This window comes from Staurois parvus, unplaced genomic scaffold, assembly GCF_062004578.1.
Source record: "Staurois parvus isolate SC_StPar_1 unplaced genomic scaffold, SC_StPar_1.0 ptg000578l, whole genome shotgun sequence".
Lineage (NCBI taxonomy): Eukaryota > Metazoa > Chordata > Amphibia > Anura > Ranidae > Staurois > Staurois parvus.
Genome location: NW_028318374.1, coordinates 6,683,918 through 6,699,596, shown reverse-complemented (window position 1 = coordinate 6,699,596; position 15,679 = coordinate 6,683,918). Strand labels below are relative to the sequence as shown.

Genomic DNA, 15,679 nt, shown 5'->3' with positions numbered 1-15,679 from the left:
TGGGTTTACCACAGCTTTTTGAGTACAGCATCTTGCCAGTCTCTCCCACTAACCATGATCTGCCTACATTGTACAGAAACAGGGGATGTCACCAGCTGCCAAGAGGCTGCAGGAGATCAGCAACAGCACTAAGAATGAAATTAAGGTGAAAAAATGACAGTTGTTTAACCGTTTCAATACCGTGCAATTTTACACCTTCCTGCCCAGGCCATTTTTCAGGTTTCAGCGCTCTCACGCTTTGAATGACAATTGCGCGGTCATACAACATTGTACCCAAACTAAAATTTTATCATTTTCTTCACACAACTAGAGCTTTCTTTTGGTGGTATTTAATCACCGCTGGGGTTTTTATTTTTTGCTAAATTAACAAAAAAAGACCAAAAATTTTGAAAAAAAAAACACATTTTTCTTTGTTTTTGTTATAAAAGTTTACAAATAAATAATTGTTCTTCGTAAATTTAGGTCGAGATGTATTCTGCTACATGTCTTTGGTGAAAATAACCCAAATTAGGATGTATTTTTTAGTTTATAGGAAAGTTATAGAGTTCACAAACTATGGTATAGATCTGATTATTGATCAATCCTGAAGTACTGACAGCCAATCTAATTTCTTGAGGTCCAAGAATGTCAGAATAGTACAGATATCCCCCAAATGACCACTTTTTGCAGAGTAGACAGTCCGACGTACTTCATAAGAGGCATGGCGAGTTTTTTTAAGTTGTATTTTTTTGTCCTAATTTTTCGGAAAATTAAAAAATTAAAAAAATTATTTTCACTATTTTTTTTTTACATACTGTCACCAGTGCAGTACAGTGTCATCATATAACTGGCAAAAGTGGTGAACAGGGACACTGACTGGTGACAGTATGAAAAAAAAAAATATATATTTTTTTTTAAATTTTTTTTAATTTTTTTATTATATTTAATTTTTTATTACATTTTTTTTTTTTAAATTTTTTTTCATATTTTACTATGACCAAAGTAGTACAATGTTACCATAATAACATTGTACTACTTTGGGGAAGTGATCAGTATTTTTTTTTTTTTTTTACACAATTTGCTTATAGCAAAGAATTACTTTGCTATAAGCAAGCATTTACCTGAATGAAATCGATTCATTCAGCTTTTTTTTTTTTTTTTTTTTTTTTTTTGTGCTTAGCTGTGATTTGGTCACAGCTAATCACATGACATGTGCATGTGATTAGCTGTGACCATTCACAGCTAGGCACTAGTATACAATGGATGGCATCATGAATGAAGCCATCCATTGTATACAACTGTCATGTGACCTGCTGTGATTGGTCACAGCAGGTCACATGGTACCAGCAACGGGAGCCGGTACTCGGATCTGTCATCGGCCGTGTCCGAGGTGCACTGCCGGTGACAGATCGCACTGCTGCGCCGCTCTGCATTAGCGCAAACGGCGCATGTGCGGGAGCACGCCAAATGGCGTGCACCCGGAATGCAGGGACACAATTGAAGCCGCCAAACGGCCATTGGCCGGGCGGCTAATGGTTAAAAGTACAGTGCTTTAAAAATCTAAATGTCCTTCATTTAGGGGTTACATTTACTAAAAATGATTTTACATGTTAGAATGTAAAGTACCAAGCTTCTTCATTTCCAGACTAATTATCCAGGTTATATCTTTTCTGTATCTTTTGCAGGACACCAAGCATTGCCTCACTGTGAATCTCACCACACTTCGGGTCTGGTGTTACACCTGCAGCAAAGAAGTATTTCTGGATCGAAAGCTGAACTGTCAGTCCCCCAACACCAAACCCCAGGACACTGCTACACAGGTGCTCATGGTGTTTGTTCTTTTTTTTTCTTCTGTTTTTCATCTTACTCTCTACTAAAGGGATAGTCTACCCACAACGGATATTTCATTTAAGTGGTCATTCAACATCCCCCCCCACATCCCCCCACATTTGGGTGCCCATATAATGGTCATAGCAGATGCCTGGAAACACGAGCAAAAAAATATTACCTCTGGAGCTATTGAAAGTTGTAAAACTATTTTGTGAGTTAACTCTCCAGCAGCTACCAAGAGCTGAAATAGGCTTCATGCACATGTAAAAAGCAGGTGGATTTTCATGCCTGGAAGGCAAACCTGTAGTGTACAGTCGCCCATAGTAATAAATGGCTGTACCTGTGTATATGCTGTACTTTATTATTTATTTATTAGAGGTATTTATATATCACCACCAATGTCTGCAGTGCTTTACATATATTGTACATTCACATCAGTCCCTAACCCTCAAGGAGCTTACAATCTCTAAGGTCCCTAACTCACATTGATACATACACATACTGGGGCCAATAGACAGGAGCCAATTAACCTACCAGCATGTGTTTGGAGGAAACCAACGTAGGCACAGGAAGAACATACAAACTCCAGGCAGGTCGTGGTTTGAGATTCAATTCAAGTATGGCATATTCCTGTGGAATATTCATTACTGTGCCTGGCTGTATGCAACCTCTGCAGTTGTGCTGAAAAGTTTGCATACCCTGGCAAAAATCGTGAAATTTACTCATTGATATTAAAAATTTGTCTGATCATGCCAAAAAATGTCCTTTATGTAAGGATAGTGATTATATGAAGTCATTTATTATCACATAGTTGTTTGGCTCTTGGCAGATCTTAAATCCTAATTGATAGGATCAATTCTTGTCTGTAGCCCAAATTGTCCTCAATTATTTTTTACCACCAGGCCCGGGAGAAATAAAGCTCCAGACACCAAAGTGTAAAAGCTAAATCTCTGAAAGTTTAATGTGTGCAAACAGTAGTAAACAAGAATTGTACGGACGTTACTAGACCACAATGACCAATGAAATATTATGCTCTTATCAAAGAAGATAGAAAGTACAAATGGCTGATGAGTACCATATAAGGTGATTCCGTTTATGGAGAAATAAAAACTAGACTCGGGAAACGAGAGAGAAGTTACAAGCGAAGCTCAAAACCGAAACTAACTGTTTACATATCTAGAAATGGAGGCATTATAAAAAATGGATGTCAATTAGAAAGACAGATTTCCTTACAATAATGATAACAGAAATCACCCAAATGGCCCTGAAAAGTTTCCATCCCCTGCAATGTTCGGCCTTGATACAGACACACAGGGTGACACACAGGTTAAAATGCCAATTAAAGGGTATTTTCCCACATCTGTGGCTTTTTAAATTGCAATTAATGTCTGTGTATAAATAGTCAATAAGTTTGTTCTTTCTCATGTGGATGCACTGAGTAGGCTAGATACTAAGCGGATATCGTATGTACTCTCCAGCGCCTCAGGATATGCACAGCCAAAAGGGAAGCCAAGGGTACCAGGACAGCGACAACCAAAGGAAATGCTTCAGGGGTGCAGCCCTCCTCAGACGGGGAAATCAGCCACTGGATAGAGAGAAAACAGGTGGCGCACACACCTAGTGCATTATCCAAGGTTTATTGTAGGAGTGAAAGAATAATAAAAACATACTCACAGACGAAGCATGTATCTAAAAAGCATAGATAATGACAATGGCCACAACGGCAGGCAAGGTGTTCTCACTGTCAGTGCGGTCAAATGGCTGACGCGTTTCGGGGACGAATCCCTTTCCTCAGAGCTGATGACCAGCCTCTGATGCATATGTGTTGAATGGAAAGTAGGAGCCTTGCTGTTGATGCCAGAGGCATGAATGGAAAGTAGGAGCCTTGCTGTTGATGCCAGAGGCATCAACAGCAAGGCTCCTACTTTCCATTCATCACACATCTGCATCAGAGGCTGGTCATCAGCTCTGAGGAAAGGGATTCATCCCCAAAACGCGTCAGCCATTTGACCGCACTGAAAGTGAGAACACCTTGCCTGCCGTTGTGGCCATTGTCATTTTTCTATGCTTTTTAGATACATGCTTCGTCTGTGAGTATGTTTTTATTATTCTTTCACTGCTTACAATAAACCTTGGATAATGCACTAGGTGTGTGCGCCATCTGTTTTTCTCTCTATCCAGAGGCTAGATACTAAGCCATGGGAAGCAGAAAAGAACTGTCAGAAGACCTGCGTAACAATGTAATGGAACTTTATAAAGATGGAAAAGCATATAAAAAGATATCCAAAGCCTTAAATATGCCAGTCAGTTTAATCACCTATTAAGAAGTGGAAAATTCGTGGATCTTTTGATACCAAGCCAAGGTCAGGTAGACCAAGAAAGATTGAAGCCACAGCTGCCAGAAGAAGTGCTCAGGATACAAAGAAAAACGCACAGGTAATCGCAGGAGAAATACAGGTTGTTCTGGAAAAAAGACGGTGTGGTTGTTTTTAAGAAGCACAATACAACGATACTTTATCAAAAATGAGATGCATGGTCAAGTTCAAAGAAAGAAGTCTTTACTGCACCAATGTCACAAAAAAGTCTGAGGCATGTCAAGGTGTTTTCAGGCATATTGTAACCAGGCGTTTTTGTGACATTGGCACAGCAAAGGCTTTTTTTCTGGCAACTCGGATGTGATAAGTGATTGAACAGTACTAACTGGCATATTCGAGACTATGAATATCTTTTTATATTCCTTTCCATCTTTATAGTGTTCCATTACCTTGTTACACAGGTCTTTTGACAGTTCTTTACTACTTCTCATGGCTCAGTATCTAGCCTGCTCTGTGTTTAAATGGTCAACGAGTTTGTTAGCTCTCACGTGGATACACTGACACTAATTGCAATTTAAAAAACTACAGATGTTGGAAATTAACCTTTCATTGCCATTTTAACCTATGTGTCATTTTGTGTGTCTGTACCAAGGCCAAACGTTCCAGGGTATGCAAACTTTTGATCAGGGCCATTTGGGTGATTTCTCTTCTCAATAAGATTTAAAAAGAAGCCAAGCAACTGTGATAATAAATGGCTTCATATGAACACTATCCTTAAATAAAAGACAATTTTCTGGCATGACCAGTCATACTTTCAATGTCAACGCCAACATTTCACAATTTCTGCCAGGGTATGCAAACTGTTGAGCACAACTCTATGTCTCCTAGGTTTGAAAATACATCTTTAGTTTTGGGTGTCTGACCTTTGAAGCTGGTCACACATGTTACAGTTTGATTGTACAATCAACAAGTATGCCACATGATCGCCTACTTAACAGACCGTTCAATTCAGCTCAATGTAAATCATCATAACAATAGGTGTCATTGTTTTGAAAAGCTTGTTGCAATATTTGCTCACTGGATCCATATTTCAGGCTCTGCTTCCTGGTGCCACACAATGGCCTTATTATTACTCTCAATAGACTTTGTATGCGGATAATGAGGGAAAGACATCAGAGTTGTTTATTGTTTCCCTGATATTCAGGTGACATCTAGAGGGAGCATTTTATAAATCTGCATATGTTATACAATAATTAAAATATGGAAAAGCCAGTGGGGGTGGAGAAAGGTTCATCAGCCCTTTGTAAGCTTCAGGTCATGATTTGGAGTTCCTATGAACTTTTTCACTTCACTTCCTACGCAAAACAGAACAGCGAAGGGATGAAAGGAAGGTAGACGTGCAGGTGGTGAATCTTTTTGCTTTTCTTGTCATAGGCAGAATATCTATCTATCTATCTATCTATCTATCTATCTATCTATCCATATCTATCTATCTATCTATCTATCTATCCATATCTATCTATCTATCTATCTATCTATCTATCTATCCATATCTATCTATCTATCTAAGCAAGCGTTGAGCAGTCGTGCAAGACGACTTCAGCCTTCAGTTTATTGGAATATCTGGAGGTTGTGGTCATTCTATCTATCTATCTATCTATCTATCTATCTATCTATCTATCTATCTATCTATTCATATCTATCTATGTATTCATATCTATCTATCTGTCTATCTGTCTGTCTGTCTAAGCAAGCGCTGAGCAGTCATGCAAGACGACTTCAGCCTACAGTTTATTGGAATGTCTGGAGGTTGTGATCGATCTATCTATCTATCCATCCATCCATCCATCCATCCATCTATCCATATCTATCTATCTATCTATCTATCTATCTATCTATCTATCTATCTATCTCTGTGGAGTGTTTTTTAAAGCCTAACTATTAAAAGTAGGCAGATCCAGGTGCCATATCTGATCCCCTGCATAGCGCCATTGAACCAGCAATATCTGCTTTGTTTTACATTTTGGCACAAAAGACCAGAATACTTCTCAACAGCTTTATTATACCTCTTTCCAGCTCAGAGTCTTCCTGTTTAATGCTATATGGAAGGAGAGGCTCCATTTATGCAGAATGATGAAACATTAGGAGCCATTAAAGGCAGTTTAGTTTATAAACAGGACTGAGTGCTGATTGTCCTCCATTCTATAGTCCTACAACAAAGTACTTACAAAAATTTTTTTTCACAAAGGATTTAAAAATGACAACAAACCTTACATTGAAAACCCCACCAGCCGTGGTTTATGATAATCTGGATGTAGAACTGGAAGAGGAGGACGAGTTAAAGACTAGAGGTAAGTTTAAAAAATAATTTCAGAAAACCTAAAGCTACTTTATTCTGGCACACTAAATGCATGTGTGTGTATAAACTTTATTGTGTGTATGTTTGTGTATGTATACATATGTATATATGCACAGAATACATTGGATGCCAGATTGCACTTCTAAGAAATCAAACAGGCTTTCATCATTTTTATTGATCACTTTGCTGGTCTCTCTCCAGCACTTCACTTCTTAATCAACTCCCTCTTCTAACTTTCTCTGTCATGGGCTGCATTCATGTCACTTTATAAAGGCCAGAAATCTTAGTTATGCAATCTGGTAAGGGAGGGGTATGCAGCACTAGAGGTGCAGCCCTGTAAATAACCACCATTAAAGCTGTCCATACACTAATTGGAATTTCATGACTGTGTGGGCTCTCCTGTTTGACAGAAGTCAATGGGTTAATCAACTTCCAATGAAAGGGCATGCTGAAAAATGTTCCATTCATCAATGACTGCAGCCACTGATTATCGTATTCTGATAGCAGCGGGTGCTGTTGTCAGAGAGATTACTTTATCTACCTCATTTGTGTGGATGAAACAACCTGCTGGCTGAACAAACAAAACTAACAACGTACAGTCCGTTTACATTCAAGAAATGATATGTAGGTAAAGAGACATTGTCATCTTGTCAATGCAGGGCATCAGTCTTGGAAAGGGCACTCCCCAACCCCTTATACTCACCTTACATATGCTTGCTTGAGGTTCCTTGCTCCTCCGCAGTTGAGGCAGAGATCAGTTGTGTCGGTAAACTGGAGTAATAATGTAGCCACTCCTTTGGTTATGTGATTGACTGCTAGGTCCAAGCAACATCACAGGAAAGCAGGTCACATGCTTGAACAAGGAGCTGCAAGGGAACACAGATGAGGTGACTATATGGGGAATATAGGAGATTGTTCCAGAGACATTGGCAACTTGCCCTTGGTGACGTGCCTCTTTTACATAGAAATGGTGACCATCACACTGGTCACAGAGAGCAAATACGGCTACAGCCAGTGAATCATCACCAGCAGATGAAGACTATTACAGCTGGAGAGGCACCACCAGTAGAACACTATATTAGGCCTCTTTCACAAGGGGTGGACTCCGCCTGAAATCCACTTGCTTAATAGAGGATCTGTCTGCTGATACCCGCTGAGCAGGTGGATGACAGGTCCGTGTCCGCTCTGCTTATGCAGAGCAGACATGAACACGGCTTACTCTCCTCTATAGGAAGTCGGATGTAAACTTACCATCTGTCTTATTACATCCGACCATCATCTGAATTGATCTGTTAAATAGCGAATCGGATTGGATGTAGACTGGTGTAAACGGATACAAGCAGTCCATGAAGGTGGGTGTGAATGCACACAAGCGGTCTGTCCAGCAATCTTTGCTGTGCAGCCTTTCCAGCAGAATCGCCCCCACCAGGTCCTTGCATGTGTGTACCATGGCCCCATTCTTTACTATAAGTAGCTGTGATGGCGTTCATTAGAATTTGGCTTAGTCATAGGAATGAATAGGAGAGTGGTACACATGCATATTAGAAAGTGGATGTTTTTGTTGGAAAGACCTCTTGGCACTAGGCAAGGAAGCATAACGAAGATTGCTGGATCGAGGAGGAAGGTATTTGTCTGAACGAGGTGGGGGAGGGTGGGCTTGAATTGATTTAAAAGCAGTTGTACCAAAGATCTCACTGTCCTTCAAACAAAATAAGTCAGCAGCTGGTATTTTGGTCACAAGATTGAGCTCCAGTCACTGCAGTTTCTATTCATCTGTACTACCTGCCAAGGATTCGGAGCTTCAGGCACTTCTGGTAGTCACATCCTGGTTTTTTGTTACATAATTGTTCCATTTCACTTAGTAATCAAGTGGCAGCTCTTGACTTGTCCTGTTCCCACTCTGTTCCCATTTTTGCTGAGTTGTCCACATGCTTGTTTTAAGTTTTGGGGGCTTAGTGGTGAGGTCCCTACACCCAGATTTCCAGCTTTGCTCTATAGAAATCCCCTTCACAAGGGGATCACACTCCTTCCTGTAATATTTTTTTTCATCTTGCATTACCAAGAATACAGCAGGAAGAGTGAGACTCTTGAGAAGGAATAGAAGAGCAAGAAAACGATGGACATTCTATTGTCTAAAGCAGGGGTCTCCAAACTTTTGAAATAAAGGGCCAGTTCACTTTCCTTCAAACTTTAAGGGGGCTGACTATGGTCAGTGGAAAGAGAAAATGCCCCAGCTTCAGTGGGAGTAAACAATGGGTTTGGTGTTCAATGGGAGTAAAAAAAAAATTACATTATGAGTGTCAGTGGGGAAAATTGATTTTCCATCTTTGATGTCAGTGGGAGGAATAGTGCCCCATTGTTGGTATCAGTGGGAGGAATGGTGCTCTGCTTTTGGAGGGAATAGTGCCCCAAGGGCCAGATAAAGGCAAGCAAAGGGCCACATCCAGCCTGCGGGTTGAAGTTTGGAGACCCCTGGTCTGAAGAGATTTGAGAAACTGCCTGGGTCACAGCTAAAATATTCGTTTTTGACTGCCTCTTTAGCATATTAAAATACATTTGTTTTAGAAAATGTCATAATTCTTGTCTGCTTTTTCTTTCTCTGTTGATGAAATGTCTTATCATTCTTATTACAGTAGTAATTAGTTACTTTATTTTGTTTTAGGTCTCACTGGACTAAAGAACATTGGCAATACATGTTACATGAACGCCGCTCTGCAGGCCCTGTCCAACTGGTAAGCACATACAGACACTTTTGTGCATGCTCTTTTGTATCTTTGGGGTTGACAGTACTCTTTATGGAATAACTCCGGCAGACAAAAATGCTTTTGGATCACTTTTATAGTTTATATCATTTTCAGTTCAATTTGTTGAAGTTGAATTCTAGGCAGATATAGACACAAATGATTGCAGCTCTGTAAACCTTAACACATCACCAAATGTATTTTTTAAATATAAGCAGCTTAAAAGCCCAAATTTGACCTGGTATTAACCGCTTTCGGTCCCCGTACAGAAAAGCTGGAATGGGGGAGGAAGAAGCGGAACAAGAATCAGTTTATGTGCTGACAAAAGGCATGATGGTAGGAGGAGAAAGCAGCGTGACAGATAGATAGATGAGCTTATCACTGTGCTTCCTCTCCTTTCATTATCCAATCACAGGCTGCGGGCAGGTCCAGGACAATTGGGCTTAGAGAAAGCTGTTTGAATGTTTCTACCAATGATTCATTTTAATTTTACTCCTCCAAGGCCCACATTTCTTTTATTCCCGCTGCTCGATTCAACTGCTGACAAAGAAATTAATGTAAAAAATCTTCCACACTGATGGATATAATGAATTTTGAAAAAATTATATTGCAAAACTTTGAACCAAATAACTTCTACCGATAACCAGCAGCCATACATAAATAAACCCCTAAGTAACATAACTAAATAATAATTACATCGCTGATTTATTAATCTAAAATTCTTAAGTGTGAAAATTCATGCACAATAAATCATTCAATAAATATGGTGATCAAATAAAGTCCTCCAAGCAATACATGAAAATATTTTTAATCAAAATTAATTTCAAATGAAATTAGTTCAAATAAAGCAATCCAACGGCATAATGACTAAAAAAAAAATTCCCATCACCAATATTATTCTTCCAAGTGTGGACAAATCTTTGATCCAAGGTGACCACCACCACTAATATGGGAAAAAGCACATACCGGAAGTGCGTACCTATCTCACTACAAGTTTAGGCAAACACAGCTTGTAATAATTCTAGATCTTACAGACAGGTGCAGTTCATTTAAAGGCTTCACTTCCACTTCAGTCATCTTCCCATTAAGCGGTTAGATTTCATAGCCAGTGTAAAAATAAAAAAACAGGCTCCAATAGTGTAGTACAGGGATCACCAAATGTTGGACCGTGGTCCGGACCTGAGTGACAGTCCTGTCCGGACCACTGGCCTGCCAGGTGTCAGCCTGGGGTGTGCTCTCCTGTGTCTCCTGCCTGGGATCTACTGTCATCCTCACATCAAGGCATAGGGTGGGAGATACTGCAGATCTACACAGGGAGTATGAGTCTTTTCAAATTAATAAGTGGGTAATCACCTTCTTACTAACATAATAATTTGGGCAGCTCCTGCCCTTCATCCAGATCTGCAGCACCTCCCGCCCCATGCTGTGCTACGTGGAAGACAGGAGCATCTGGGTAGGAGTCCCGGGAGAGCACAGCGGAAAGCTGATAAGTGCCTATGCCCTGCCAAAGGTAGGACTATGCAGGGGAGGTTTGCATTGTAAGGGGCACTGTGTTAGGCTAGCTTCACATATGTGTGGGGGGTGCGGCTGCGGATCCGCACGAAAATCCACGCAGCCGCAGCACCCGCACAGAGGAATGCGGACCCGTGGGCAGATGCCATTAGTTCTAATTGCATGCCGCCCGCACTGGAAAATGCAACCGTACTGGGAACTGAGGTTCCCGTGCGGGCTGCATTTTCAGAAGAAGTGCAGGGACTTCTTCCCTGCGTGTCACGGGGCACGGGAGTCCATTCAAATGAATGGGCTCTCGTGCCCACGTAAAATATGGCCTGCATGGCCGCATATATGTAAACCAGGGGTTATAAAGGGACACTGCAGTGCAAAGGGGTGCTGTTATGTGAAAGGGAACTGAGGACACTGTATTTGGTTTAAAGGAGAGTGGGACTGTGATGTAAAGGGGGACTGGACACTGATGTAAAGGGGGGTTGGGGGTGTGATGCTAAAGGGGTTGTGTTGTAAAGGTGGTTATGTTGTGAAGGGGTAGGCTAAAGACACTGATGCAAAGGAGGGCTGTGATGTAAAGGGGGACTGGTGTATGCAAATGTGAGATTCAGACCTCTGCCAGAAGAAAACTAACTGGACCTCCATAAATATTAATCCAAAACGCCTGGTATAGTATCTTAAACATCCAAATTTATTTATAGAAATCAGCGAGCGCTTAAAACAGCTGCTAATGCACTAAAAGGCAACCAAATAACTTCCAAAGCACATATAAAATATTAACGTGTAGCGCTTGTAAAACCAATAAAATAAACCAATAAAGTATAGGAAGTACCAAGTGCTCACATATAAAATGTGCTATGATAAAATTCAAAATAAGTGAAAAATAATATCTAAGTGCTTCAGTAATAAACTTATAGTCCTTGTGGAAGTGAACAAATAAATTATTGTCCATAAATCTGTGACATTGAGTGAAGATCTACATTCAAGTGATCACGAATCATATTCAGCGTGCTGATGAGATATTCAGTGATGTGCCAGGGGTATAATAAAATTACGCACTCACCAGATGCGCATTTTTAATACGCATATATGTATAAGGTATGTTCAGCCAGAGGTCCCCTTTAAGGTGGAACGGATGATGCAGCCTGGAAAGGAATCTCCCTCCTCTGGATCCTGAGCAGCTCTGCAGCTGTCCTTCACATTGAGCTCTGTAAATTATTTAGCTCAATGTGGAGCCAAAAAAGAGGCAGCGCATAGTGTAGTAAGTTCAAGTATTGCAGAATTTATTATAAAAATAAATATGCAGCCATCCACGTGGAAATGCAGGTTAAAAAACAATGTAAAATTGGTCTCAGTTGTATTGTAATACACTGACCCTCCAAGAAGCAAGATGGCCACCGGACCTTCACAAGGCTCTGGTGGCGTGACGTCACGGTGTATGGCTCCTCCTTAACGCGTTTTGTGCCACACACTTCTTAAGAAGGGGTGTGCCTTCTCCTTAACACGTTTCGTGCGTGACACAAAACGCGTTAAGGAGGAGCCATACGCTGTGACGTCACGCCGCCGGATCCTCGTCCGGCGGCCATCTTGCTTCTTGGAGGGTCAGTATATTACAATACAACTGAGACTGATTTTATATTGTTTTTTAATCTGCATTTCCACGTGGATGGCTGCATATTTATTTGTATAATAAATTCTACAATACTTGAAATTACTACACTATGGGCTACCTCTTTTTTGGTTCCACATCGAGCTTAATATTTACAGAGCTCAGTATGGAGGACAGCTGCAGAACTGCTTAGGATCCAGAGGAGGGAGATTCCTTTCCAGGTTGCATCATCCGTTCCCCCTTAAAGGGGACCTCTGGCTGAACATACCTCACACATATATGCGTATTAAAAATGCACATCTGGTGAGTGCGTAATTTTACTATACCCGTGGCACATCACATCACTGAATATCTCATCAGCACATTGAATATGATTCATGAATGTAGATCTTCACTCAATGTCACAGATTTATGGACATTAATTTATTTGTTCACTTCCACAAGGACTATAAGTTTATTTATTACTGAAGCACTTTGATATTATGTTTCACTTATTTTGAATTTTATCATAGCACATTTTATATGTGAGCACTTGGTACTTCCCATACTTTATTGGTTTATTTTATTGGTTTTACAAGCGCTGCACGTCAATATTTTATATCCAAATTTATTTGACTCAAGTCAAACCAGAGTGAGACTGACGCTGGGAGTGAGTAGGAACTATATGATTTTTGCTGTTTCTGTGAGCTGGGAAGAATGGAAGTGGCTGGTGGATTCTCTGTATATCTTTACCAACATCAACAATATGCTTGCTTGTAAGCCTTTGAGAGTACCTTGATTACTTGTGTCAAATAGATCTGTAATTATTATTTTAGTTATATCAGTAAAGAAATTAGCTGCCATTTCAAGATATGGAGGGTCATGTCAGAATACACAGATTAGTGCTGCAGGCTGAAATTTTCCAACAGGGTGACGGTACAGAAGTTCATTGGTTTATCGACTTCTATTCAACCTCAACCACGGTGCCCATACTGTATATGGATCAAAATTTGGCTGGTCCCTGCTGAACCCGCTGAATTTCGATCCATGTATTGGCAGCTTAAGACTGGACTTTTATCATGTTGTTTGACTGACAGGTTCTCTTTCTAAATTGACACTTTGTATGCTCCATTTTTGCTCTGTGGAAAAATAAAATGTTTTTCTCAAAATTAATCTTTACAGCCCCCCCCTTACATACTTCTTCCTTGACTGTGGTGGTCTGGCACGCACTGACAAGAAGCCAGCTTTATGTAAGAGTTACCAGAAACTGATGAGTGAAATCTGGCACAAGAACAGGTATATCCAACTTCTGCTCAAATGTACTTGTCTATAAACAAATATTCCACTGGCTCCACTAATATCACACACAGGCTTCTATATTAAGGCAGTACAATGACCAGATTGCTGTAATTCTTATGGTTGCTGTGAGTTACGTCACTTTGCTCACCACTGTTGCCGATTTATTCCTTATTAAATAAGCCTGACAATGCATAAGTATGTGTCTTCTAATTCAACTCGGTAATGAACTAACAAAATTCCTTTCCTGGTGTTTTGTACTTTTGTTCTTCTACCTAGGCCTGGTTCTGTTATACCTACTAACTTGTTCCAAGGCATAAAGACTGTAAACCCAACTTTTCGAGGCTATTCCCAACAGGTAAGAAGTCTCTGCTCGGATTCAGTCTCTTGATGACAATTTGATTAGCGCTGAATTTCATGTTCAGGCGGTTTCTCTTAAGATCAAAGAGCCCTGTGAGGCTTTGTAGAGTATCATTTTGGTCTCAGAGGACTGTTTGATTCTTTTATGTGAGTCATGTTGTTTATGTCCTGTGGTTACATTTATTTATTGTGTAATCTGCTTTGTGCTGCAAGTTTGTAATACTCTGGATCCTCTGTTTTACTTTGTCATTGCATGGTCATACCGAAGGATTTGTATTTCTATGAATTTATTCCTGAGATTACGGTCTGGTGCACACAAGGTGTTTTGCAACCTCTCCTAGAAGCCTCTCCTTCTAGCAGCAGTGTTTTGGCAGAAAATAACACTTGACACTTGTAAAAGTGTGTATGGTGTGTAGGCGCATCAAGTGTCAGAGCTTTCATTCATTTCATTGACTAGAATTTATAATGGCTATTGAAATGAATTAGCACCAATGGGCCTTGTGTTAATGTGTGTTTACAGGTGCTTACAAGTGTTTGCAGGCATCAAGCGTTTTATTCTGTCAAAACACTGCTGCTCCTGGATGCACTGGCAGTGGGGGGGGCAGGGGGTTCTGCCTCTGTTTGGGAGTTCCTATTCCTTAGCTTATGGCCATAAACGGAGAGCTGCTGGAGGGGAGTCATTTCCTGAAAGGACGGTCTCCTATATGACCAAAAAGTGCATCTGACCACCTTTATTGGGATCAGAAGGTCTGGTGAGTGAGCAATCTTTATATTTCCTGCCAGCTATAGTGAAGAAAAAAAAAAAAAGCCGGCAATTGCATTTAAAAATCGGCACCGACCTATATTGACAGCCAGTGAGGGAGCCTCTCTGTATACACTGCTCCTCCCCCCTACAAAGAGGACCTGTCACTCATATATTGTTATTATTATACAGTATTTATAAAGCGCCAATGGATCGCTCAGCGCTGTACATTACAAAGGGGACAGAACATGTGACAGAACAATAACAATACAATGCAAAACATGAGGGGATTGAGGGCCCTGCTCTTTTGAGCTTACAATCTAGGAGGGAGGGGATAGTGGCACAGGAGGAGATAGCTGTGGGGGATGGGGTGGTAGGAGAGTGGAGGAGGTCGGCAAGTTAGCAGGGGGTGGGGTAGGCTTCCCTGAAGAGATGGGTTTTCAGGGTGCGCCACATAAGGGACTATTGTGATGGCAATAAAATCATGTTAAAAAAAAAATATATATATATATATATATATATATATACACACACACATATACAGGGCGTCCCTAGGGTTGGTGTCACCTGGTGCGGTAACACTTGGTGACACCCCCTCTGACGATCCCTGCAGAATGGATCAGATTTGCGGATTGAGCATAATGGATGGGACTCCAATCCATTATGCTCCCCAATCCGCAGATCCAATCCATTCTGCGGGGATCGTCGGCTTGCTTTACAACTTACCTTTTCGTGGAACGGGTCTGGTGTCACCCCGTATAGGTCGCATGCCGACGATCCCCGCAGGATGGTTCGGATCTGTGGATTGAGCATAATGGTTCGGAGTCCGATCCATTATGTTCCCCAATCCGCAGATCCCATCCATCCTGTGGAGATCGTCGACTTGCTTTACAACTTACCTTTTTGTGGAGTGGGTTCGTTGTGACCCTGTGTGGTCGGTGTTATCTGATGCGGGCCGCACCCCCC

The 15,679-nt window shown here is 40.8% G+C and overlaps 1 protein-coding gene across 1 annotated transcript in view; it reads left to right on the top strand.

Annotated features, from left to right (window-relative positions):
* The window catches only part of USP33 (ubiquitin specific peptidase 33), a 151,952-nt gene that overhangs the window by 54,551 nt on the left and 81,722 nt on the right, over positions 1-15,679 (top strand). The window contains exons 5-9 of the mRNA XM_089692189.1: positions 1,665-1,799; positions 6,373-6,475; positions 9,146-9,215; positions 13,498-13,611; positions 13,891-13,969. Coding sequence (XP_089548315.1) covers positions 1,665-1,799; positions 6,373-6,475; positions 9,146-9,215; positions 13,498-13,611; positions 13,891-13,969 — 501 coding nt within the window. The remainder of the gene's footprint in view (positions 1-1,664; positions 1,800-6,372; positions 6,476-9,145; positions 9,216-13,497; positions 13,612-13,890; positions 13,970-15,679) is intronic.